This window comes from Gallinula chloropus (assembly GCF_964237585.1).
Source record: "Gallinula chloropus genome assembly, chromosome: 3".
NCBI lineage: Eukaryota > Metazoa > Chordata > Aves > Gruiformes > Rallidae > Gallinula > Gallinula chloropus.
In genome coordinates, this window is record NC_140087.1 from 56,484,319 (window position 1) to 56,512,026 (window position 27,708).

General features: G+C 37.1%; 1 protein-coding gene across 1 annotated transcript in view; it reads left to right on the forward strand.

The window, feature by feature from the left end:
• Nucleotides 1-27,708, forward strand: part of SRBD1 (S1 RNA binding domain 1) — a 121,744-nt gene that overhangs the window by 5,697 nt on the left and 88,339 nt on the right. Inside the window, exons 6-14 of the mRNA XM_084261647.1 lie at nucleotides 1,261-1,378; nucleotides 1,518-1,656; nucleotides 4,378-4,474; nucleotides 5,843-5,978; nucleotides 11,208-11,311; nucleotides 15,926-16,033; nucleotides 21,695-21,852; nucleotides 23,021-23,111; nucleotides 24,129-24,236. Coding sequence (XP_084117773.1) covers nucleotides 1,261-1,378; nucleotides 1,518-1,656; nucleotides 4,378-4,474; nucleotides 5,843-5,978; nucleotides 11,208-11,311; nucleotides 15,926-16,033; nucleotides 21,695-21,852; nucleotides 23,021-23,111; nucleotides 24,129-24,236 — 1,059 coding nt within the window. The remainder of the gene's footprint in view (nucleotides 1-1,260; nucleotides 1,379-1,517; nucleotides 1,657-4,377; nucleotides 4,475-5,842; nucleotides 5,979-11,207; nucleotides 11,312-15,925; nucleotides 16,034-21,694; nucleotides 21,853-23,020; nucleotides 23,112-24,128; nucleotides 24,237-27,708) is intronic.

A 27,708-nucleotide genomic window follows, 5' to 3' on the forward strand; every position in this document is an offset into this window, starting at 1 on the left:
AGTTACTTGTCTGTTTGGCTTTTGCTATAAGTAACAAGAAATATACCATTATTAATTGCTAAAGAAAAATTTAAGATTTAGTAACTAAAAGTGTAATTTATACGTTCTGGAATTACATATAAGCTACACTTATATTTATAAATACTTGAGGGGTGGCGGTCAGGAGGATGTGGTCGGTCTCTTTTCAGTGGTGCTCAGTGACAGGACAAGAGGCAGTGGGTACAAGCTTGAATATAGGAAGCTCCACCTAAACATGAGGAGGAACTTCCTTACTGTAAGGGTGGCAGAGCACTGGCACAGGCTGCCCAGAGAGGTGGTAGATTCCTCTTCTCTGGAGACATTCAGAACCCACCTGGCTGCTGTCCTGCGCAGCCTGCTCCAGGCGATCCTGGTCTGGCACAGGTTTGGACTAGATGATCTCCAGTGGTACCTTCCAACCCCTACTGTTCTGTACACTTGTAGAGAAGGAATCACTAAGAATCCCTTGACTTCATGCATGGAGCAGCAAAACCTCTAGTGATGAGCACTGCTTGAGGTTGTAGTGTACCAGGAGGGCAGGTTAAGCTATCCCAGACCATTGCAACAAAGAAATGATCAGCAAAGCCCGCTGCATCAGTGGATGAAATTGCTCTCATTACTACTTGCTTTTAGGTTGCTATATGTTCTTTTAATGGGAAAGGAACAGACTTTCCAGCTGTTCTGTCAAGTCTTCCTGCTTGTATTCCTTGTTATCCCCTATAAAGAGATTCCTTCCAAAGATGGAAGGTGTCCTTAGAGCATTCTTATCTGAACAAGTAATTTAAATCACAAAAAAATACCGTTGCTGCTTGCTGTTGCTCACCGGTATCTCACTGAACTTACAAGATTTTATAGTCTGGTATCCTGTAGTTAGTGCTGCAAAACTCTCTTGATATGAATTAAAGCAATAAGTGGTCATCAACATGGATTTAACCCAGGGCTTTCTTATTTTGCTTCTAGGGCAGCAATCTTACAAAAGAAGTCATTACTGCTGTACACTATCAGTAGGATTTTTTTTTTTTTTTTAAAGGTACCACTGGACGTTTTGGTACATTTTTGAAGTAACTGGAAGAAGAGACTAATAATTTAACTGTTTTGTATTATCAATTGGTTTATTGAGGGTTAATGTGAGAGACAATCTGGAGTTTGAGAGCTCAGCAGTGGAATAAATGAGGTCATGATCAATAGCCTATTTCATCCACCATGAAACTTAATTGTTAATATCAGTCTCTTGCCTTTTAGTACTGTTGCAAAGAAGACACATACAATGATGCAGAAGTTGAAGAAAGAAGGAAAATTATCTGGATGCCTTCTAACAGCATTATTAAATTGCAGAACTTTGGAAGAATTAGACCATGTGGTCAGTACACTAGTCTTTTTTTCAAACCATCCTTAGCTTAAATGTAACCTTGAACAATGAAATAGTGTAGTGTGAGGTACATAGCATGACTGAAATATTTCCCTGCCTTTTAATACCTGTCTCTTTTGTTTGTTTGAAGACTGCACCTTACAAAACAGGGAGTAAAGGCACCAAAGCCCAGAGGGCCAAGCAGCTGGGATTAGAACCTGCTGCTCTCTCCCTCCTACAGAATCCGATGGAACTTAATCTCTTTTCTTACATTAGACCCAATATTAAAGGTAAGTGCTCTGCTTCTGTGAGCAGCAATACCCTAAATGTCTGAAAATATTTTAAAGGGGAATTTGTTCTGGTGTTGCTGGAAGTTATGCAGCTATTTTAAATTGAAAAATTCTTTTAGTAACACATAAGAGTTTCCATTTAATGCCATGGCTCTCCAACCCTTCCTGCCTTTCTGTATGGTAAGTAGTAATAATTCTAATGTACCAGAGACAGAAGTCTGGAGGCATTATACTGACACCTGTATTCACCAGAAAGGGATGAGGAACTGCACCACACACTTGAGACCTCTCCATGGTTATACGGCAATTGTTTCCTGAAAATTCAAGGCTGATTGTACTGGGCTTATTCTCATACTCTGTACTGAAGTAAATGTCACCTGTCGAAGTGTAACTTAATAAAAACTGGCCTTGGTGATTGGGAGTAAGTGGGAGAATTTTTGTTGTTGAGTGACAGTAGGGGTTGCAGAAGATGGAATTTCTGAAATTTGAGCAGGAATTTTTAACGGTATGATTGTCACATGCAGACTGCAAAACTGTTTCTTTGTGAATGCAGTTGTGGGTGAATCTGTAGGGGGCAATCTCTGATAGTAAAATACGGAGATTGCTGCAGCCCTCTGTATGCTGTTGAAGCAGAGATGTGCTTTTATTCTTCCCTGCCCCAACTCTTAGCTTTAATTTTGACATACACAGTATTGAACCTCCTTAGTGAGGTGGATGCTTACTCTTCTTACTTTAGTTGTTCTTTTATTTAAATACTGTTTATAAAATAATCCTAACTTTGCACTGAAGATAGTTACCAAATGGATTGTTTAATTACTGCACTTTAGCATATGTCATGGCTTCATCCAGCAGTATGTTGCAACCACATACCTGGCTATTGCGACAGAGTCTAAAGAGCCAAAAGAAAATCTCCATGGTGAAAGCTAAAATAAATTACTTCGGGAGCATTCAGAAGGAAGTGATATTTGTTGCAACATAAACATTTCAGTCTTTGAAAATCAGTGCACCTATTTTGAATTTTGTGCTAAGAATAATGTTGATTAGGCTTATGTAATGACTTTCATTTGAAAGGCACGTCTGAAGTTATGTACGTCTGTGAACTGGGTCACTTTAATCAACTTCTGAGCCATTTGACACCCTGTATGCAACTTGAGATCAGAGTGATGATTTTTTTTAAAGGGAGGAGCTATTTGTGATACAGGAGAGTCTTAATCAAATCTTAATATTCTGTTCTTTTAAATTCTCAGTGCTTTTTAACTTATACTAAAAATAAGCTGAAATGAAAACAGCAGTTCTTGTTTCAAAGGAAGATATTTGAAAATGGGCTCACCAGGAAACTTTGTTCTTCCTTTAGTTGTATACATGATCAAATATTTCTCCACTTACACAAGCATGTGCCACTTTTAGTGGACACATTAGAAATGCCCATTGTTGAATGGGATCTTCTTGATTAGTTCTTTAATCCTGACTGGTCTTGGCCTGTTCCTTCCCCTTCCAGTTATCTGCTGTTGCCCTGTACACTTCTGGTACTTAAGTATCTCAATTCATTTCTAATACAATGCATGTTTTATAATTCCCTTAGCTTTGCATTCTGACAGAACATCACTTTTACCATAAGAAATGATAACTCATAGCTGTAACTTCGGCTCAGTTGAAACATTTAATAACATTCTCCCACTTTTATTTTTCTTGCAGGTAAGTTTTTAGCTTCCTTTTCTTAAAAGGGCAGAATTTTTTTATAGAGTGTAACTCTATAGCCCAATGAGAAGCAGGTTTCTGAATTAAAGACAAATATTAGTTATTAGAGTATGTATTTTTTATTAATAAAGCCCTTTCAAGGTATTGACAGCATATTAGACAGCAGAGTGAAAAATACTGTGTATTAAAGAAAGCAGTTAATGTTGCATATGCCAACTCCAGGATTCTTGCTTTTTGCTCAAAACATTTGTTACTGACTTGCTAGAAAGAGAGTTAGATATATTGATTTAAAATAGAAGGTGATGTCAGTTTTATTATATTACCTTCTGGTTCTGGTCCAATTTAACTGCTGTGCAAAAGGGAATACTGTGCCACTTCTGGCCTTTTGAAGCGAGGGGTTGTTCTGTGCGTGGGAAAGCTGAATGATTCTGTTACCAGCTCTCTAGAATGCTTTGTTTGTGGAGACTTTTTATAACTTCACTGTTTGAACAGTGTTTTTTGGAAGAGGATGAGGGTACCCTGACCTCAGAAGTGTCACTGTGCAAACTCCTGCTACAAACCAGTGGAAACACAAAACTATTATTCAGAAAAAGGACAGGATTGCCTGCAAAGATTTTTAGACAGTTTCTATATCAGTAGCAAAACATACAGACTTCTGCAATTACTCATTACTCAAATTATACTTGAATATACATATTTACTGTTGTAAATAATGAATTTGCCTCACAGATGTCAAGATCTGTTAGCATCAAATTGTAAAAAACCCTCTCATAATACCATGTTATGATACTGCACTGGTCACTTTAGGCTCATTATAAATATAATGGTTTCAGATGTTTTGGAAAGGAAGCTTCAATAAAGAAGTTCTAATGAATTAGAAATCTTCATTGAAATCTGAAAACCAGTCAGCTATTTTGCATCATTTTCTTTCAGTTTTTATATATCTTCTTAGTGCTTGTGCAGTTATGTAAAGTAGTCTTCCATGTTAGGTTTTTTTAATAATTAATTTTTTTTTCTTCTAAGGACTTTCTTCCATCAAGGAAGTAGAGGCTGGAGTTCAACATATTTTAGCTGATATCTTTGCTAAAGATAAGAATACACTGGATTTTATCAGGAAATTGTAAGTTTGGCTCTTTCTAAACTTTCTTGTTTACGTGGTAAGAGTCAGTCTCTTAGTGTGCAGATACATAACTAACTCTTTAATGACATGCAAACAGTGTTACTGTGACATTGATCCAGGTCTGTTCCTTCACTTGTGCTGAAGATACATTCATTGACTTTTCTGCCTGTCAGTGGAGATCTGCTCTAAGCATGACATGCTCTGACTCCCAGAGAGGGAAAAATTCTTTGTGTCTCTCCTCCACATAGAACCGATCTCCCATAGTTAGTGATCTGTAAGGGAAACCTTTCCTTCCATGCCCTTCCTTCAGGCTATAACTTTCAGAGATGCATCTGCTTAAGCTGTTGCTCCAGTGTTTACTGCCTGACACGAGTCAGTGTAATTATCTTCTGGTGATGGTTGATTTTGGCATTGGTAACCACTAAGGCAAACAAATGTGACTATTTTTTAAAGCAAGAATTAATGATCCTTTGACTGTGTTAGAAAACTTAAGTTCAGTTTAACTTACATGGTGTTACAGTTGTCATGTCTGGGGGTTTGGTGTGACAGAGTATAGTTACTTGTTTTGTTGTTTGTGGGTTTTTTTTTTCCTTTTTCCTTTGCTGTGTACCATCTGGAACAGAGAACAAGGTTGTCAAAGAACAGGGCTGCCTTTGGAGCATACAATGTTGCTTTGAGTCAGCTCGCTTCTGTTTAGTTGATCCTCATTTGTTGTTTGTTGTAATGGCCAACTTGATCTAAAGGCTAGAGTGCTACTGTAGGATAATTACAGTGAAGGAGTTGGGTTGTAAAGGATGTGTTGTCACTACCAGACTATGGCTTTCATTCTTTGGCCACCAAAACCTCTTCAATTGGATACACAGTGCTCTGCATATGTATCCTGTTGATCTAAAGTGTGTTGTATGTGTGATCATCATGGTTTGGGATCCCTGTTACTCCTAAAAATAAGGAAAACTTTTATGGATGTTAGGTACTCAAAGCAAGAAGCTAATTCTGAGGGTGGATAAATCTGAGAGATGTTGCATTTGTAGAAAATAATTCCTGTAACTTTTTTTGCAACTTTCCAAAATTTGTTGTGAGAAGTTGAACCAATAACTGGCCAAGTGACCACCAGGTGGTGGCTTTTGAGTATCTGCTCCCTTCAGGAGAAGAACGGTGTTTTTCTGAGGTCGGCTTGAATTTCTTCTCCTGGTATGTTCTGGTCAGTATGTGCAAATCAGTCTCAGCATTAAGATACATAATACAGTTCTGCAGGTAATTAGAGTTAACATAACTTGGAATTGAGCAGACTTCAAGTTTCATTTGTATTTAAGCACTAATGACTTATTTCATGCTAAAATAATCTTAAAACTTTTTTCTTCTGTTCAGGTGTCAGCAAAGGTACATTTGTATCCAGTCAGCCTTGGCAAAAGTGTCATCCAAGAATGGAAATGAGAAAGATATTGATAAATTCCAGCTGTACCACGAGTTTTCTTGTAACATAAAGAACATTCAGCATCATCAGGTACACCTACAAATTTGTGTGTTTTTCTTAGAATTTTAACTATAGCAAAAATGGCTTTACATAAGAATTTTGTTGCTTAAAATTGATTCTAAGGATACTTTTCAGCTATCAAAGGTAACAGGCCTTCAAATTCTTGGAATGCAGGACTAGGCTGTTAATCTCTGTTTTAAGAAACTGAGCAAAGGACTTCTTATCCATTATGCCCATGGTCTAATTAATTCTCATTAGATGAATATTTAGAACATGTATATTAGAGATTTCAGTACTGGTATGACTGACTTTTGGTGTGTGTCACTCCCTCTTTCCATTCCCCTGGTGACGAGGGCATTTCAAGAGTTACCAGGAGTGGCATAAAGACTTAAGCGATAGTTTGTGGTCTGAGACTGGGATTGCAGGTGGTGTTGGTTGGAGTGTAAGTATTTGATGCAAACTTGGATAAGGTTACTCTTCTGTTTTTTGGATGTTTGCTGCAGCACTGAGTCAGGGCTCTGATCCATTTGGCCTGTTTCACCTGTCAGGTGAAATTGGTGAGAAGTATCAGGGAACGATCTAGAAAAATGAAATGGAAGATGACCTACAAAAGCAGTTGTTCCATGCACTACCCTGAAAATGGGTTTGTTTTGCAACCAATCAGTGTTCCCTTCTGTGAAGCATCTTTGGTTATCCTAAGCCCCAAGCCTAGACCTGTGTGGCTAGAAAAAGAAATGAGGACAAAGGAAACTTACTAGCTGATGAGAAAACTGATGACTTGATAGCTGGGCTGCCCCCATTACTGAAGTTCAAAGGCTGAAGTGTGATGCCTTCAGTGCAATTCTCAAGACCTTTTTTGCTGATTCATAACTAATCACAGAGTGAATTGTCTCTTGTTTTTGTCATAATTACATGGGTTAAAAAACAAACAAAAAGTCCACAAAAAGACTTTTACCTGCTTCCAATCAGAAATCCCCTTTTCCTTTAGAAAATGATGTTATTCTACAGCGGATTGTTTTTCCTTTTATATCTATGATATGTTCTCATTTTCACTTGCTCATTTAAAACTGTGTGATGTTTTGACTTAATAAAGGATTTCTTTGTATGTCTTCAAATTATCATATTACAAAAAATAGAGCTATCTAAGACTACTGTGGAGACATCACAAAGATTTGTAGATTCATCAGTAGGCGAAGTGTTGCACTGTATGGATTTTTTTTTTGGTTTGGGAGTTTTACTGTTGCATGAATACTTTGGCTGTCAGGACTGTTTAGTTTTTCCTGCACTGAGAGTGGTGAATACAGAGATATGCAATGTGTATTGACTGTACAAGTGTTTCCTGGGATGATGGTATGACTTACTACTTGGCTGATTCATCCTTTTTTCCTGCTCTATCTACATAAGGAAAACTGTTGCTTAGCTAGAGCCAGAGCTAGAAACAAGATTTCCCTAACCTGGTCAGCAGTCTCTCATGTGGCTGTACTGCTTCTTATCTAGGATGTGCCCTTAGTTTGTCTGTTTAATGTTAAGATTAACTCGATCTGGTTTGGTTTATTTCTCTTTGTGTCTGTCACTAACCTTAATGCTGCCTCCTTTTCCTATTCTGGCTCTCCAGTGAAGTAATAACCGCTGTTCTTGGAGTCCAGTAATCATGGGGTGGTTTTGTACTCTTATGTCTTGTCTTTCATCTTTATATTACTGCTATTGACTATTATAACATGTTGATTATTTCCCTACTGTGAATCTTAAATGTCTGTTTGTTTGTGCTTCACTCAGGTTTCAGGGCCCAAGATATGTCAGGGCTCTTTTGTACTTACCAGAAAAAATGCATTTTATGATCATTTGCAGAGTGCCCTGTTTTGTAAAAACACTGACTTCTCATTTCTATTCGTTTTTGATTTGTGGCTAGTTTTCCAGTTCCTTTCTCTGTCTCCTTTTCATGTTTGGGTAATGAAATAAGTAAAGAGTATTTTCTTTATCTGCTATTTCTTCCTTAAGCTTAAACAACTAGTAGTGTACTCTGAAAAGTCTTTTTCCTAACCCTCAATTTCTTTATTACCTGACCTTACTAAAAATCACCTTTTCTTTTTGTTTTTATTGGTTTATAACCATCATTTATATTACTGAAAAGTCTTATGCTTCTTCTTGGCCTAAGGCTTTGAACAAATATTACTTTTCTGCATTCAAAAAAAATGGTTAAAAATGTGGTCTTCAGTGTGCTTTGGGAGATGTGTAGGTGTCTTGAACCAAAGTAATTCTCTAGTTTGATTCAGGATTTTTAAAAGAAGCTTACACCTAAAAAAGATACAAGAAAGCCTGAAACTCAAAAGCATTGAAAAATATTGCTAATCCCTCAGTGCTGTGGATAAAAAGGCTGTTTGAAGAATGCTTTGAGGACCTTTTCTACTCCTTTCGTGACACAGCCAAGTGTTCTCAATACGTTTAGCTAGAGGCAAAAGCAGAAGTCAGCTTTAAATCATCTCTTCTCAGAGTTGCAACTAGAGGATTCCAAAAAACACTGCACTGAACTGGTCATCGCCAAGGGTCTGGAAGTGCTGATAGTCTTAAAGGTATAACCTGAATGCTGCCCTAGCCTACATGTAAGGAAGGGGGGGTGAGCAGTAGACAAACACGTTACCCATGAAAGAATAAGCTGTGTCTTTGTGGCCAAAGCATTTCTAGCAGTGAGTGTGCCTTGCAGCGTGTGGTATGGTGAGGTGAACCGGTGCGCTGTACGCTGTAGCTTGGTTCTGGGTGGCTTCCTGTGCCCTTCTCGTTCTGTGTATTGAGATGTGCCATGAAATTATCTGCACTGGTGCAGAGTCAGGTCATTTAACTGAAAAAGTTCAAATACTGAACCTGAAATGAGGAAAAAAAAATGTACTTGTTTAAAAAGCCTGATCACAGATTTTGACATGATTGGATACGTGTGGGTGTTTCCAGCTGGAACATGTTGCTGTCAGGAGGTTCAGCCACAGTTCCTTGCTTTGGCAGCAAGGAGAATCTGACTGGACTCTTAGGTTGTAGTTGGGTAGCTATACCAACACTTTCACAACGAAGGAAAAAAGTCTTTCAAGAGTTTATTTGAATTTTTGTAATTGTAAACAGCTCTGTGTTTGTGTATGCCTTGGGGTTGCTCTCCTCTATTTGGAGATGACTGAATTGGTGGGAGGAAAAGACTTCATGAATAAAGTGCAATGTTTGAGGCAAGTGATCTATTTTCAATCTCGTACTTAAAAAGGAATGGGAAATTAAAGTCCTTGACAAAATATACAAACCTCCTTCAGTGAATCTAAGTAAATCTGGAACATAGAGGAGAGCTGTGCAATGTGAAGGATGTTGGAATTTCTGATAAACAGGGTAAGGTTTGATAAAACTTGTGAATAGATCAAATTATTGTTCTTGCTTTCTCTTAAAATATATATATATTGTTCTTATTAGCCCTTTACCTGGATCTATTCTAATCATGTATAAAAATAGTCTTTTTTGAGAATAGAAAGTTTACTTTATGTATAAAATAGCTGCATTTGAACCTCTTTCAAATGAGGGCAAAATAAAAACCAAAAAAAACAAAACACCACCACCCTCCAAAACCCAAACCAACTGGACCCACCTTTATTATTTTAGGGAGAGAAAATAAGTCATTACTTAATTGAGCATTTCCTGGATGACGGCATTGCTCGTAACACACATTATGTAGAACAGGACAGGGAGATTGTTTAAGAACAAAAATATAAAAAATAATATCTTAGTGACTGCAGTACAGCTGTTTTAAGTTCAGGTAACCAACAGTTTCTGCAAATTGAGTGCCAGGAAACAAAATGTGATGCAAATATTGACCCCGCTAACAGCGTGCTGAGTGATTATAATTTTAGCAGATACCTTCTCTGTGAGCATCATTTTGATTTCACTTCAGCTTGACATTTAACTTTCTCTTTTTTTTTCCTTTTAAATAAAATCAGAATAAACATGAAAGCATTTGATTTGTTAAAATGTGTCTTTCTAATCTCTACATGAAAACATTTGCTTTGGCAGTCAAGGTACCAGATGCTATAATATTTCACATGCAATCTTTATTATTAGCTTTGTTGTTCAATGATATGTCAGGCCTGGTATGTCACAGGAGCAGTAAGGCTGAGGAATATAAATTGGTACTATGTCCTGGAGTCATTTTAAACCATTGTATTTAACATATGTGACATGTCTGAGTTAGCTAGTGATTGAATTAAAGTTCATGATTGACACAGAATGCTCTGTTGTGACAGTGCTCAGGGCCTGCTACATACAGCAACATGTGTAGTCATACAGGAATGTCAACTCCTAGCAGGATTTTTTCTTTATTTTTACACTTTATAGTATTTTGAAAGGGAAAATGAAGTCTAAAAACATGGCTTTTATTTGTAGCCACTTCTAACTGTAATTATTTTCCTAAAATCTCTTGACCAGTGAGTTTTCCTGCTAAATACTTTAAGGACTGCTCATCATCTTCATAGAGGTTAGAGTAGTAGATACCCTGGCAGGATCCTCCAGGATTCACCACTTGTATTGTGATCCTGGTTTTAAATGTAGAGCCACAGCCTTCCATGTAAAATAGAGCTTTGTGTGCAGCCAGCACATGTGCAAGCACATTTACCTTTGGATCATGAATATGTGGTTGTGTATGTGAGACTGTGCCAGAAATAGGTGTATACGTTTTAAGGTTGGAACGTTAATATTAACCTAAGGAGTGTATCTACAGTGTTTTCAGCTATTCATGAGCTAGATGTGATTAACTCAATTATGCCCTTTCAAATTAGGCTAATTATCTTTGTGTTACAAGTTCTTACTAATTTTTTTTTTTTAATTTTGATTGATCTTAGGAAGCAAAATGAAGCCTGACACTTAGGACTTTTTCTGTTCTCTAGTTCTGATTGGAATCACTTTTCAATTATTTTCTTGAGCTTTAATTTGGGTTATTAAACAAGATGATTCCACCAACTAAATTCATGCTAACTTGTATTATAAATGTGTGTTTAAAATAAACTGGATCTGAGATTGCAGACTCCAGGAAAAATGTGAGTTGCTATTCCACTGCATGATTTAATCTGTGTTTAAATTGTGGATGTTATCTGTACATGCTAGTACTTTGTGAACTGATTTACTGTACCACCATCGTGATTTGCTACAGAATGTCAAGCAAGTGCGTACACAAATGTTGATAAGTTTATCTTTTGGATATTTTGTGTGTCATCTGTCTCTGCCATTTATGTTTGCACTCAGATTCTGGCCATTAACCGAGGGGAAAATCTGAAGATCCTGACAGTGAAGGTCAACATTCCTGACGGGGTGAAGAATGAATTCTGTTGGTGGTGTGTCAATGAAAGGTCTGCATGGATACATATTCTTAGAGAAATCTCTTTTTTTTTTTCTATAGACAGCTGCATACTGAAATGTACCTCACATGTCTTGTTACATTAAGAGAACAATTTAAATGAATACTTATTAGACTAGATTAAATTAGCAAGTGGATAATTCTTATTCTGTATTTCCATCTGCTGTAGCATTATGCTGAAAAGATCATGCCTTTGGCCGTATTTGGGGAGTTCTGCCACCATTCTTCAAACAACTAATATCTGAAAGTTTTGGGTGATTCTCTTAGTTTTTAGTGATTATGCTCTTAAAGTATCTTTTTAAGCCTGTAGTGAGATGTTTAGTGTTGCATGACTTTTGAGGGGTTGTGGGGGGTTTTTGTAAAGTTTAGGTTAAATATATGTTGTTTTGTGCAATATCTGTTAGTCTTTTTCTTGGAAACTCCACCTCAATGTCCTCTTTTGGTGAGTATTGTGATCCAACCTCTGCATATTCCTTGCATGTATAAAAGACTGGCTATTGGTCATTGTTCTGATGGATGTCATTGTTCTGATGGATGTCATTGTTCTGATGGATGTCATTGTTCTGATGGATGTCATTGTTCTGATGGATGTCATTGTTCTGATGGATGTCTTGGAAACTTCTACTTTTGCATCCTGAAATTTAATAACTAAAGGGAGGAAAAAAAGATAGGAGAAGATGCACTTTTATATTAACATATAAAACTGTGAACTGTGATACTGCTTTAGCATTTAATTTTCTTCCACACCAAGTCTGAGGAAGTAATGTGGTAAAAATGTCCCTTTCACTGTAGAAAGGTAATAGTTCTGTTTCTAACATGGAAGCCTCTGAAAGAGTTAAAATGTTTTTGGCCAGATAACAGGATTTAGGACTAATATTACGTAACTTTTATTTTAGTAAAGTACAGGGATTCATAACCACAGCTAAGTTTCGTTCTAGTTTTAATACCTGTAACATAATTTCTTTCCCTTCCCCCGCCCGAAGACACATTCTGTAGGCAGAATGTATCTGTCACTCTTGTTTTTACTGCATCTATGACAGAATTTGGAAGCACTATGAGCCACAGATAATGGAACAGCTTGTCACCGCTACACAAATGAAAGTGGGATGTAAATTGAGATATTTTTGGTTGATTACACTTTTGTGAGTCATCCTGAGATAAAAAGAATATTGACCTTGGAAATGGAACCACTTATTAATACTTAGCTTTCATGAGGCTATATACACTTATGGCTTTTGACTATTTAAGGACAACTTCTCCACCATCAGAAAACTTCAGAAAGTATTATTTTATTAGATCTTGATGTATTAACATCTAAGATAAATTCTGATCTTCCTCATTAGATTGACAATTGTGTTATCAGATTGACAAATAGTAAATGTGTGTTCTGCGCTTCAAGCTTGGAAATCATTGCCCATTGCTACATTATTTTCATTGCATCGACTTACTGGTGATAGCAGAAGGTTAAGAAATTTTGTTTGACGCACAAATTTCAAAACTTTGCAAAGGTATTAACTAATTTACCAAAGGTCACACACAAAATCAGTTGCAGAACCAGAAATGCCATGTAGCTACAGATTTCGGCCAGTAATCTGGACACATAACAGTATCACCTACTACTGCTGAGGTAGTAGCAAATATGCTGACTGTTACGTGGTGTTCTGAGGCAAATTTTTTTTTAGTATTAAATGGCCCTGTGAGGAAAAGTGGGTTTGGAAGATGGGAGTTTTTCATTGCTGCATTAAGCTCCTTGTAGATGCTCTCCAAGATGACTGTATTTGCTTTGCAAGTTCAGAATATTTGTTAGACTGTAGAAGTACATGTTCTTGAAAGTTAGGTTTGTGCTGAGGAATGTCCTCGTGCCTAATTGTATGGATTGTGTATTTTCCCCAGAAGACTGCATCTCTGGTTTGACAGTAAAGTTGGCTCCATTAACACTAGAACTGCACTGGTCTCAGAGACTTAGTTGTGACATAGGACGCAGAAAAAAGATCAGTGAGAAGCAGCTGCAGAGGGGCTGCTTATCTAGCTTTGAGTGTAGAAACAACACAGTTGTTCTTTGGGAAGGAGTGAGAAGTTTTTTTCCCCAAATGGGATCACAGCCATGAAGATCAAGTTTTGTATTTGGGAAAGTTTTTGTTTGGTGTGTGTTTTACTTTCAGTTCTCAGAAAAAAAAATCTCAGATTCTGTAGGAAGTCTATGGTACAGATCTTAAAGGCACGCTTTGTGTGTGGTTACCAGCTTGGTACAAGTTTCATGTACTGTCTTAGAGGAAAACAAAAGCTCTGCTTTTTGTGCTCCAGGTCTAAAAGCCTAGTGGTGCTGTTCCTGCAACAGTCATTAATTAATACCAGTGGTTCATAACATGGGCTCTGTTGATTCTATTGATGTATAGTTTCACCCTCTGAAGTGTATCAGGAGTCCTAAGCCATTTACGCTTTTGGTAGTTGCTGTTACAGGCACGCACACGTGGAGAGCTGATGAACAGAGTAAGATGATATTATTTATATGGAGTTTTTCTAAATAGGGTTTCGTTTAAAGGGCTTCGAAAGTCAGCTCTTGATTATTTAATCAAGAAAAATCTGTTCTTAGAGGGAAGCTTAACCAGGCTTTGATGATCTTTAAAATTGCACACACATGCTTTTGCTTTGTGTTCTGCAGTGAAGTGGATTTTTCTCTTTCCTCGTGAAGTATTGGAATGATTAAAATGCAGTATTTGCTACGGTTGAGCTTACTGCATTTGTAGCAATTCTAGGATTTCTGTGAAGAGTGGTGCTTACATTTTTATGTGTATTTAGGCAGATAATAAATATCTGTTGTGATAAAACTATTCAGAAAGAAAAGGTTTCCTATCTAATTTTAATGTATGGAAAGAGGGGGAACAGCTGCCACATTTCCAAATTCATTCTTATTTGTGCTGAGGATCCTTTCAGGGGGAGCATAGTCATACTTGCCACCTGTAAAAACTTCATGTTTATAGAACTAGATGGCTTTAAGGAGGTTTAAAGGCTCTGCCAGTTTTATATAGGTATAGAAAGAGTCTCTAGTTACAAATAAGTATAATAGAACTATTTGCAAAAACTGTTAGCAAAGTGATGAGGTCATGTGGCTAAGCACTCACAACTGTGGATGTTGTAAAACTAAATGGTGAGCTTAATTCTGCTCCCATGTCTCTGTGTTAATGCAGTGTTGACTTGATCACACATTTCTCAACTATTATATGGGCAAACACTTAGAAAAGCTGTTTCAGGAAATTGTAGATCCCCTTAAACAACTGAAAAGCTGTCTGGGTTGGAGCAATTTAGGACTCTTGGTATTTCTGAGGGAGTGCAAGGAAACAAAAGTGAAGTAAAACTCAGTCCTGCTTTTTGCCTTGGCTTGCACCTGGACTCATTATCAAATGGCCATAATTCTATCATGTTGCATCTTAAAAAGCCCAAACAAACAAACAAAACCTTACAAAACTTATGTATACACGTTAAAAAATATGAATGGATCTTGTTCTGCAGACATATTAAAAATCACTAAATAAAAATTTGGCTGCTACCAACATTTTTGAAAGAAACATCCAACAGATGGATTGTAATAGAATATATTCAGTGTTTACTTCTGTTTGATGAGATGCAGCCAGATATACTCAGTCTCTCTCCCATCTTCTTGGGTGGACTGTCCTAGTGTCTGTTGTGCTTGTTCAAAGACTTTGCCCTAACACCCTGCAGTACCGTTGCTCAGAAGGAAAACATCAGTGGAGTAAATATCCAGGATCTCTGTTCTGGGGAGCTTTGAATCAGAGGTGTATTTTAGGACAAAATTTGAATTAATGATCACTAGGGATATGACAACTGTGTGCATTCTCCTTAGACAAGGGAATGCTCCAAAGAGTTTGGCTTAGAAAATGTCGTGAAATAGTCTTTCATTTGATATTATTTAATTTTTTTCCCCTTTGTGAGAATATTATTTATACTTTAAATGTATGAGCAACAGATAAGAGAGAAATAATTTACAAACTGCTTGAATTTTGATGTTTGGGTTTGTAGGTTTTTTTGCAGCCCTCAAAAAAAATTGATAGATTTCATTTTGAGATTGGATACAGCTACTCAAAGCAATCCAAATTAAATTTGAATTGGGTTTCATTGACTTTAGTTTAACTCTGCATTTATGTCTGGATACAATTGCCTTACATGTGTAGCTCTGCAGTAACACTCACAGAAGATGTTCTGTCATTTTTTTATGTGTTAAGGAATAGCAAATAAGGCAACCAGAGTGGTAGTATAGAAATAAGTTATTCAGTTTGTGGTAAGCTTTGACTTCTCAAAGTGAAAAGTAACACTTTATATATTATTCTCTGAAAGATAAAATGTGATTACTTTCTAATACTCAACAACAACAACAAAAAAAAGACAGGCCTTGCCTGAAAGCAGAACCATGAGCAGCTTCTCATTCCATTCATATTTGAAGTTATGATTCCATTGCCTAATTATTGTAGCAACTCTTCAGTAATTCATAGCACGTTACACTCAACATAGAAGTCTTATTGAAAATTCCTTTTTAATCTGAGTTTATGCATATGTTTTGAACTTTTTTTATTTTTATATTCTCTTCCAGATGGAGACCAAAACAATTTTTAAAACCAGATTTAATGAGGATACTACGGAATTCAGTAGAGGATGCATACAAACGCCTTATATATCCTCTCCTTTGTAGAGAATTCAGGTAAGCTTGAAATTAATGTATATTTTCATACTACCAATTTATTAGCAATTCCCTTCTCAACTTCTATTTAGAATATATTTAAGCATTTTAAAATATCAGCGTGTTTTTAATCCTCTGTGCTTAGAGAAGGAATGAGCTATGTAGCCTTGATTCTGCAGATTTAGTTTGTGACTCTATCCAATTTAGACTACAGTAGAGGAAATGATCTTTCTGTGAAGATGTTTTATATCTTTACATAGTTGTTGCTTTCTAATAGGGCACAGGTTAGATGTACATTACCCTAATAGTTGCATTTTTATCCTTGTACTAGCATGCACTGTTATGTCACTGAATATACCTAGCACCTCCATGTCACAGCAGTAGTGCTGTCAGTGATGTCGTTCTGGTTGCTCTTTTACCTGTCTGAAAGAAAACAGCAAAGTAATTGTTTTTGGAAGTGTCCTTCATGTTTGTGATCTGTCTTTCATGGTGAAAGAATTGGTCATAATATTAGTCTGATACCTTTTTGTGGTATTGTGATGGTTCTAGAGATGTCAGTAAACTGGTTTCTGGGGATACAGTAATAACGATGTCATCAGACAAAGTGTCACTTGTACAATCTGTAATGTTCTAAATTTAAGGGAAACTTAAAACATTAACACTAATTAAAGTAATACTAATTAAAGTATAGAAGCTTACTATGTAATTGAAATTATTTATTATGTCAAAAAGTCTACATTCTAAAAGCATTATCTTCTAATGACTAACTACTGATGTGATTCTTCTCTTGATTACAAGAGAACCTCCCAAAAGCCTAACATGTTTGATTCTGTCAAGGCTTTCTCGTATATGTGACCTAGATGTTAATACCTGTTTTGAGGTAGTTCAAATGAATTTTATTAAAGACTTGTATCAAAATGATGTGTGTTAGCTATTCAGTACCTAAAATTTGCAATCACGTTTTGAAGTGTAGTACTTCTGTACCTGCCTGGAACTCACATTTCTGTTCCAATTGGAGTAGCTTTCCTGGCACTCCTTTATCCTGGGTGTCATTGACTGAATGTTCTGTTTTCTTCCCTTCTGAAAAGAACTGTCAGCTGAAGTTTTGAACAGCAGGTGTTTCTATTAGCTTTTGGGTTGCTTTGCTGCAGTATGTTGTGTTTACTCATTACTTTGCAAGCAAGATTGCTTCCTCTCTTTTGATAGTGACCCTAAATTTTACTCCTGTGAATTTTGCAGATTTGAAAGTGCTGAGTTCACTTAGGTTTTTTGTGACTACAGTATATGTAGCTACTTCAGGGGGGCACCGTGCTTAAAGTTTGGCGGAAATAATGAACAAATATCTCATGATGGTGAGTCCCAACTGTTGGCTTCTGTCATGAGTGAGAAAGTGGTTGCCACTCGTAGCCTTCTCTGCAAATAAACTCTTCCAAAATAAAGACCTACCTTTTAGAGGGGTTTGGTTCTATCATAAATAAGCAAATGGATGTAAGAGTTCTTCTAGGTTCTTTTATTGTGTTTTTGCTTTGTGGCTCCTGCTGCAGAGCTGTTGTGTATCACTGAAGGGTGCTGCAGCAGGATGGTGCTGAAGGTTTTCTCTTTTAGTACGAAAAAAAAGCTTCCTTCCCTATCACTTCTTAGCTGTGGCTCACAAGTCATAAATACAAAGGCAAAGCTTGCTGCCTGTTCCTGAGTGGATGTCTGCTTATGTTTTATCCTCTGTGATAGTCTTGTATCATTGACTGTGTCTGGTTAGAAAAAGCTGAAACATCTCCTACAGAAAAGAATGCAAGGCACCTGCCAGTAGTATTCCTGGTCCATGACCACTTAACCCTTATCCTTCTCTTACTCTCTTTCTGCACACACCAGAAGCTCATTTTTAGGACTCTTGCAAAGGGCTGCTAAAGTATTCAATACCTCCTTTTAGCATTAGTATTTCCAAACCACCCCCCTGCTGTTACTTTTCTTTTTTTTTTTTTTTCTTTTTATTATCACTGAGTGTTGGAACAGAATGTTTCCAAGAGCGTATTGAAACTTCTGGTGCTTCTTGTGATCAGGAGAATGAAACTTGCCAGCAAGACGGTTACCTTATTTATTGTTTAATTTCCTTTCTTCCACTCTGTCAGATACCATCATTTCTTATATCTGGTATAATCATGTCCAGTGTTGCTTTTGGCTCTTTGAAACCACATTTGATTTTGTTGCAGTACTGCATGGAATGATTCCATCAGGATTTGATGCAAGTGATGTGGCATGGACATATTTTTAATGGATAATCCTTTCCTAATTTTCCATGCGTTCTCAGAGCAAGTGCTTTCTCTCCTCTGTCTTGAGGGACACAAACATTTCTCTCTATATCTTGTTTCGCACCTGAAGCTAGTTTGCAGATATTTTTCCATGGAAAGGATTGCCTCTCAGACTGTATATAGAAGTGGGGAGTTTTAAATCTCAATTTAAAAACTGTCTCTTAAAACGTTGAATAGAGAAGGTAGTAGGTCATGATTAGGTTATTAGCTTCTATTGTAATATACCTGTTAGTCATATTAAAGTCTGGGTGCTTCATAGAGTTCAAATGAGTGGCTTGAAATTCTGACTTGGTGGATACTTTTTTGTAAAGTAGCAACTGAAGGGTCTTGTTTTGTTTTTTTTTTTTTACAAAATAACTATTCCTTTTGTGTTGAGTGAGGAGGACTGCTATCCGCCTCTGCCTTATATCTCTGCCATATTAATGAGAATTGTCACAAATTGGAAAAACATGAAGCTGGGCATCTTGCCATTTGGATTGAGCCAGTAGTGCAGTGAAACAAAGAATGATATTAGATTGTTTGAGGTAGCTTGATATTTGTTCAAGGATCAAATGACTATCCCAAACATGAAATTAAGGGCCAGTATTTGGAATGGTAGATCATGTCATTGATACAAGTGTTGAGTGAGAGGCAGTCAGAGAGGAGAGAGGTCTATATTTGAAATTAAAAAGTACAGGATATTATGTAATAGAAAGGACATACGTTATGTTCTCCCTACGCACCTGGCACTTTCAGTAACATTTCCTGTTGCTATAAACGTTTCTGTATATCCATGCCAATTTTAAACATGATTTCCATAAGGTGCATATAACTAATAGCCTGTGCTTAGGGGCAATTTTAAAATTCCAGCACAAAGTTCCCTTCACAGGTGGACTGATGTGAATTTGCAACGTGGGAGGACTTGGCCTTGAGGGCAGTACAGACCCTGCATCTCTGGGATAGATTCAAAGCTGCAACTTGGCCTGTCTCTACAAAGTCTCCAGCCCAAGAGTATTCAACCTTGGTGTGTTTACAGGCCACTTCATTTCTCATGCATGTATGACTGGTGGAATCTGTTGTGTGTACATGTAGATGATCTGTATGGCTGTGAGGTTTAGGTATTTGGTTTGTTTTCCCTGGTCTCTAACAAGTGGCATCAAATTGTTCTGTCCCTGGAAGCAGGTGGTTCTATGGTTTTAGGGTATTTTTGTTTATTTTTTTTTAAGAATGGGAGAAGTATGCTGCAAGACTGAATGACACGGAAATTAAATGGCAACTGAAATTCAATGGAGATGGATGTAAAATGATGCTTGTGAAGGGAAGTAATTCTCTTTCTATATTGAATATTGTGAGCTTGGACCTATCCTGGTGCTCAGGAAAGACCCTTTGGCACCCTGGAAGGTAGCTCCACAGATACGTTAAGTGCTCAGAAGATAAGTCAAAAGCTGGTAACTATTTGCACAGTTTGGCTATAAGTCCTGCAGGTCCATCACAAAGGACTTCATGGATACAAGAAATGTGCATGGATTCAGTAGGAGACTGGGTAGTTGGACAAGAAATCTGTTATGGGCTGCTGAAGAGACAAATCATATCAAGCTCAGCAAATACTCTGAGCTGGAAATAGTTGGAGGCTGTGTTACGATTATGGGATGTAGTATCAACTTCCTAGGCAGCCACTAATAGCTGCACTTGGGGACAGTGTCCTGGGATAGTGGGACTGCTTACCTGAACTAGTGTAGCCATTCCTGTATTCTTGTTTTTAGTGGTGGCTATATCCAGAGTGTCTGCTCCTTGGTTCCAAGAGTAGTTTTGAATTGCAAAGAAGTCTTGGAATGCTTGTGTACCCTTTACCATCTCACTTAAAATCATGTCTGTGTTAATTTGGTATATTTGGTACAAAAACAAAAAGCATGGGGATTTAAGGGAGCCTTTTGCTGTTCGTGCTTCCTTAAAAATGTACAGTGAATAACATATGAAAAAGCATCTAGACCCACCTCTGGACAACTTCACAAATGTGAGACAATGAGGACTTAACAGTTCTTTCTGTCACTGTGGGATAAGACAGGGCTGTGCTGGTGGTTTGGTTGGATCCTGGGCAAACTCAAGTCAGATTTTTCAGTTCTTCCACACTGCAAGTTGTTCAGAACGGCTTCGTATCATGTCATGTCAAATAGCCCTTATGAGCATTGTTTGAACTGTTTATAGCCTGCTTGTTACACATTAACCAACCTAACCAACCCTGTAAGAATGGGGCAAGGGAAATTATTCCAGTTGGTTAGCTGGAGTGCAGGTTTTTTCTCCTATAAAAATAAATCCAGATGTTACCTTTTTCAGAGATGGGTAAAAGGAAGATGAGAATAAGGGCACTGGGTACTCTTTAAGTAATATGAAGACTTTACTGGTTTGCTGTTACTTGCTGAATTATTGTAGTTATTGACAATGTAATGCAGTTGAAAATGGTAATGAGTATGTGTAAAAGAAAGGAACTAGGTGAGGATTATTTGTGTCCCTATTGCTACTTCAATTTTGCTTCTTTATATAAGATGCCATACCATGACAAAAATATTTGTCCTTATCAGTCACTGTCTTACTGGTCACATCTGACAAGACATTGTGTATCTTGTACACCTTCACTCAGTAAGACTGATTTATTTCTCACAACACCCTGCAGTGTTCTTGCTTGAAGTCATCTAAGTCCATCCTTGGTGTACTAACTCACTTATTTCTATTGACAAATATGGAAAAGGAAGGGTAGGGAACATTGTGACCCCATCAGCTTTCTAGTTTGAAGAAGGAAGGTGTTCCTGAGGAAGAGGAATACCCTCCTAGAAAGACCTGAAGTCTACACACTTCTGTGACTTTTAAATAATATAATGAATAGACCAAGTTGAATGTCTCATGAGTCATGGTGTGCTAGCAATTGACTGGATAGGCCGTTTCCATTTCTTTCTGCTACCTCTCAGCCTAAATGATAAGGGTTTTAATTTTTTTTTTTTACTGGGTAGTTATTTTTCTCCAGAACTGTGAATTTATGCTAAAGTCAGTCCATGACTTCTTCAAATCCACTTTTCTCTGTGATTAGGCATCAGCTTTGATGGGAAGCCATTCTCATTCAAAACTGAGTGGATATTTGAATGTTAGTTGGTATGTATATATACTTATAGGTGATTCTATTAAACTCTTTATGTCGATTTACTTTCTTAGGGAATGGGATGATCATACAGCTGATCCATTTTTTTTTAAAGTGTCAAAAACTTTATTGAAAGCATAATATATGTTTTCCTTAGCTTTAACTGAATATGGAAAAAGCCTTACAACTTTGGAACAATTTAGAAGTGCAGTTGAAAGCTAACTGAGGGAGAAATGGTTTTGTTTTTGTTTCTTTCATCTTTCTAAGATCAAAGTTGACATCTGATGCAGAGAAAGAGTCTGTGATGATGTTTGGGAGAAATCTCCGTCAGTTGCTTCTGACCAGCCCTGTGAGGGGCCGCACTTTGATGGGAGTAGATCCTGGCTACAAACATGGCTGCAAGTTGGCAATTATTTCCCCAACTAGTAAGTTTAAATTCCAAATGTTTTTGAAAGAACTGATAACATTACATTGATTTAGAAAAAAGAATAGTTTCCAAGCTTACTTTTTTATCAAATTGATATTTTTTTATAAGCTTTTAGTGTTTTTGATGCATTCTGTCATGCAAATTCCTTTCTTGAGGCTTAAGGTTAAGTTTCTGGCACCTGCCTGCATTCCAATGTCTCCTTTGGTGTTGTTAGTCCTCTCTAAAATAGAATTTAAAATCCCTTCTGCCCTCTTGAATAGAGGTTCAAATAATTGTGCCTCTCAGTAGTTAGCAAAGAGAACACCTGGCATTTTAATTGTTTAATGTAGAATTTGAATTTAAATGCTTTCTGTAACTTTGCTTTTTTTGGTGGGCAGTATCTTGGACATCTGGACTCTTTATCAGCCCTTTTTGTTTAGTAGCATGTGTGCTAATGTGAGAAGTCAGAAACATTGTGTTTACGGAACTTTTTAAGACAGATATAAACCAGAATCTTTCCAGTTCATCGTACTCTGATCTAGGAAACCTCTTTAGGCCCATGAGAGAATGGTTTGTTTCCCTTTTATTTAGTCATTGCTTTTTTCTGAGAGTGTATCCACACAGGGTGGGTGTAAGGAAAGTTGTGTTCTTGACGTGTGTCAAATTGGCAATAAAGGTAAGGTCGTTAGCACCATCAGCTATCAGTGCCAGTTAATGCAGAGTTATTTCCAAATGTGATAGATGGGACAATGGCAAGAGCTGGCATTGAAGTTCTAGACCTCCTGGACTGCAAGTCCTGAGACTGAATTCCTAATTTTCATCTTTCTATTGGATCTGTAAAATGTACTAGATTAGAGCAGTAAATCTTTTTTTAGTGAATTGCTGTTTGTCTCTTTGATAATACAGTACACTGTATTTGCCTAATATGACTGGATGTTCATTGTTACGTGGGTATGTCCCCAGGCAACTAGAAAAATGTACCAACTCATTTTGCTTTGGCAGCCAAAGCGTTTTATTCCTCTGCCCACCATATATTTCTTCTAATTGGATACAAAAATAAAAGGGAAGGATGGCTTATTAAGAAGCTTCTTTTTGTGAATCATCAAATTAACTGTAGTAGTTCCACAGGGTATAACTCTTAGATCTTGGTGGGTTTTATCTAACAGCTTTGCCTTTTGCTGTTCTAGGTCAGATACTCCATACTGATGTTGTTTACCTACATTCTGGGCAAGGGTTTCGTGAAGCTGAGAAGATCAAGAGGCTTCTGCTGCAGTACAAGTATGCTAAAGAAATTTCCACTTACTACTCTTTCTTAGCAAACACCGTGTAAATGCTTCTGGGTAGAAAAAGAATTCTAATAATTTAACTGGATTTTTATTTTTTTTTTTAGTTCAGAGCTGATTTTTCTTTCAGTTTATGCTCATTCTTATACTCTGTTAGATGCATATGCAGTCAAGCCATGGCTATGACTAAAACCACATGCTATGAATGTATCCCCATAAAGCTCTGTCAATCCATTTATTTTTAGGAATAGAAATTAACATTCAGCTAAGGAATAAGTTTAGCCTCACTATTCCTATCACTACCCCCGCCAGCTCCCAAACCACTCATCGATCATTCCCTTTTCCAAAAGCCACCTTTAGGCTTTGGAAGAGTTTTATTAAGCAAAGGATATCCTGTGCAGATAGATCTCCAGACAGACTTGCAAATTAAAGGGTTATTGTATCCAACTGTTTTGTGATCCCCTGTGGACAGACATCTGGTCCATGGAATCAGCTGCTGAACTACCAGAGCATACAGTCCAGTTTGTTTTTAAGCAGTAGATTGGCTTTAAACAAGGTGATTTGATGGCTCACTGGCCGAGGTGGCGGCAGTCAGAGGCAATGACCTTGCAAGCCGTTGCACACTATGATGTTCCCATTAAGGAATTAAGTCTGATTGCTTGGGCATCTGCCCTTTTTCATGACATATAACAGATGAGTGAAATAAGAGGTGAAAGGGTTTGAGGACTGCAAATAACGTTGCATTTCTTTTCTGAATAGGAAGTATCACTTTTGGGTTTTCTGCAGATATTGCCACTGTTTGATTCCATTACAAATGAGTGAAAATTTTGACTCTTCTCTTGCACAATCACATTGAAAACCTGTTAAGCACAATGTGATATTGCTAGGAATATGTTTGTATTAAATCTGAGGCTTCTGCTATATAAAATAAGATGTACTGGTAATTGTTGTGCACTGAATGCTCTGTATGGAAAATTTAGAGTAACTGTTTATCTTTGTACCTCACGCAAAGCTGTAGCACTGTTGTGATTGGCAATGGCACGGCCTGCAGAGAAACAGAAGCCTACTTTGCTGACTTAATTATGAAGAAATATTTTGCACCACTGGATGTTGTTTACTGGTAAGATGGCTTTCATTCCTGTGATACTCCTCTATTCAATGTACTTTAACAGGTAGTTTTAAATGTAATCTTTCTTAAGTGTTTCTTTTTATTGCCTTGTATTTGGTTTTTGAGTCAAGCATCCTTCTAGACAAAGGTAAATGGCTGTTCTTCAAGGCACTAAAACGGTTCTCCTGAGTCAGTAAGAGAGATTCACTGAAGCATTTCACTTTCTCTTCCTGAGGTTTGCTCCATTTCTATTATTTTAAGAAACGTGAGAATAACAGCTCAAACAGCACATAACAAATGTGTTATTCCAAGTAAAGGTATCATTTAATTTCGTTTGTTCTTTGTTTCTAAGATTTCGAAGTAAATTTGCACAAGATCTGATACTGAAATCTTTATTTTTAGAGGCATAATAGGGTTTTCCTGGGTTTTTTTAATTCTTTACAAAAGGAGGAGGCTGTTGAAACTTCTGAAAAAATAGGTATCCTCTTTGCTGAATCCAACATGAAAACAATGGATTTTTAATGATTTTGGAGAATGGAAAACATATTGTGTAGTTTTTAAAAAAATCTTAATTCTGCTATTGATCATATAGTTTAAAAATCCATTGCTTAGACACAAGCTCTCTGAAAGAGTAACAGTCATTTTCTTTATTGATGATCATATACTAAAAAATAAACAATTATGTAGTTTGCAGTTATTTAAAAAAGTGTATTTATTACTGTGGTGGATGGCTTTCTCACTGTGTTTTACTCTTCTGCTTTAGTATTTACTCCCCTTTCAAGACTACAGAATTTGAAAAACAATTGTTAGCATTGGGGTTTTTTGGCTAGCAGAGCTACCGTTCTTGGAACTGATGAAAGCCCTTGTGAAATAGGAATTATATAAATCTTTTCAGGCAGAAATCAGGTTAACAAGTTGGTTTTTCTAATAGTGACAGATAATTTAACCTTTTACTTTTTTTGAGACTTGTCATATTTGTAGGGAAAATATAAAAATGCAGTTGTTTCACCTGCCATATTAGTTCCTGGAAGTGAAAATTGCCGTAATTAAAAACTTTTTTGCTTTCAAAATACGTTTTTATTGTTAGTGGTTTTCTTGTGCTGCGCTCAGATATGGTGAAGAGCTAGTCCCTTCTTCAGAATGTGTGTGCAGAACACTGAGGTACTATGTAGTAAAATAAAAATTGAAAGTATGGAATCCTTGGGTTTTTTTGTTGTTTTTACCGCATGCTTTAAGTGACACCTGATGTTGTTGAACTTTGTAGGCTGCTATTGGTGTGCACTTGTGGATGTGGGTTTACAAATAAGTTGTGGACTGTCACATTTTGACTGTCTTGACTGAGGTTTTCCTGCAGGTCAGGGTTCCTATGTTGCCATTTCTGCTAAGCTAGTTTTGTGTGTATCTGATTGCATTCCCTGGTGCTTGGGTTTCCCCGCCATGCAGGTGAATCCTGCAAGACAGCTATTCTGCTTTCTAGCTCCAGAAAACTTGCTTCTTAGATCTCCTTGGTGTTAGCAACAGAAAGGAATGGTGGGTCCAGACACCTATCCCCACACACTTCTGATGATACAGTGAAATGCCTAAGATTTATGTCAGTCCGAGTTCAAAAATGTAAGTGATGCTTGCTAAATAGGGAGCAATTAGTGCACAATTATCATTTGACCAATAGGCATGCCTTGTGAGAGCTGCTATACCTCTTGACTTGAGGGGAGCTGTGAAAGATGGCTTGGAAGAATGTGCTCTGCTGATCCCTCCCCCCACCCCCTTTTTTTTTTTCTTACAAAAAAAGTCCTCCAGAGCACGCCCACTGTGACTACAAAAAACTTTTGTGTTTATAAGAGCTCAGTTCACTGCTGTGTACAAGTTCCTGAGTAAATACAAGACAGTTGTATTTATGTTTATAATCTTCTGTTTTCCAAATGTAGTGGGGCTTGGCAGATGAGGCTGGATTGTTTTGTAGCACTTTAAAACCAAAATTCCAATCAACCACTTAAGCTGTAATTGGAAAAGGTAGCTGATACAGAGGTACTACAGAGTTCATCTTCCTTGGCAAATAAAGCCTGTAACATGATAGTACTTAAATTTTTAGTTGGAAGTAAAGAATAGGATCAGAAATTACTGTACAAAAGTAAAAATCTGTTCTTTTTTATGTCCAGTTCATGATACAGAACCTGGATCATGTAGGGAGATGAGACAGTACTGGAGTCTGTAATTTTAGAAAGGAGGTGTGTGCTGCTGATGCCTGCACAAATAATCTACACACGTGTGTGCTCTGATGAACATTAATGGTAATAACCAACTGAACACTTAATTGGTTGCATATAGCTGCAGTATGGGCTTGAAAGGTCTCTACTGCTCAAATCCTCTACAGTAATTTCATGTTTGTGGAGGAATGTTCCTTGGCTTCAGTATCTGACTCAAGTGTGTTCTTAACTACAGATTTAAATGAGAACACCCTTTCACCTGTGATTGAGTTGCGTGGCAAAAATTAACTGATTTTCACCTCAAAAGTATTTGTTTTATCAGTATCAAAAGATACTTCTATTTTTTTTCCACTTCAGTTTCTCTCAAAAGCATTACAGTACTTGATTTGATGACTGCATTGTCTCTTTTAGTGCTAATAACTATATGAAAAGCAAGCAGTTAAAATAACACCCTCAGCAATGCCAACTACATATAGTTTTACTGAAGTCTTCCAAAGAGAAGGCAACTCAGGGTAGACAGTAGAACGAAATGAGGCACACAGCATGATTTTTTGTGTAGCTTTAAAACCTGACTGGACTCTGTTTGACAGTTTTTGATTTAAAGCAAATATTTTTCACTTATTTTGTAACCAACATGCTCTCAGATACCTACACCCAACCTAAATAACTGGAGGACTTCTTTTTTTTTTAATGTAGTTTCCCTTTTAGAGCTATGTTTATTGACTTAGATTAGGACTGGACTAGAGCCCAGAGACAGTCATATCTAGTCTTCAGGTTTTTTGTTACAAATCAGTTTTTGTTACAAGGTTCAATAAATATTCTTGATTATTTATGTTAGTTCTATTGAGAGTTCTTGCCAAAGATACATTGTATTATAACCAAAACAGATGTTCTGTTTTAGACAAGTGTATTTGTTTTAACAGGACCAGAAATGTAAATGATACAACAGTGTGTTCAGCTTTAACATGGCAGATGATGAACTTTCAGGATTTCGTTGGCTTTTTTGGATTAAATGAAAATCTCAAAAATATTTCAGGAATGTCATTCTGTATTTTGATCACTGCAAATGTTTTTCTTTGATTGCTGTTGGTTGTAGGCATCTTGGAAGGGAGAGCTATCTGAATGATAGGTGAACTGTGCTAGAGCAGGACAACACAAACAGCTCAATCATACCTGGAAAAATAAAATCACGATCTTTTCTTACAGACTGAGTGCTTTCATCGTCACAGTATAAACATTCTTACAGGTCTGAGATTTGTGTGCTTGTTACATGAATGCAC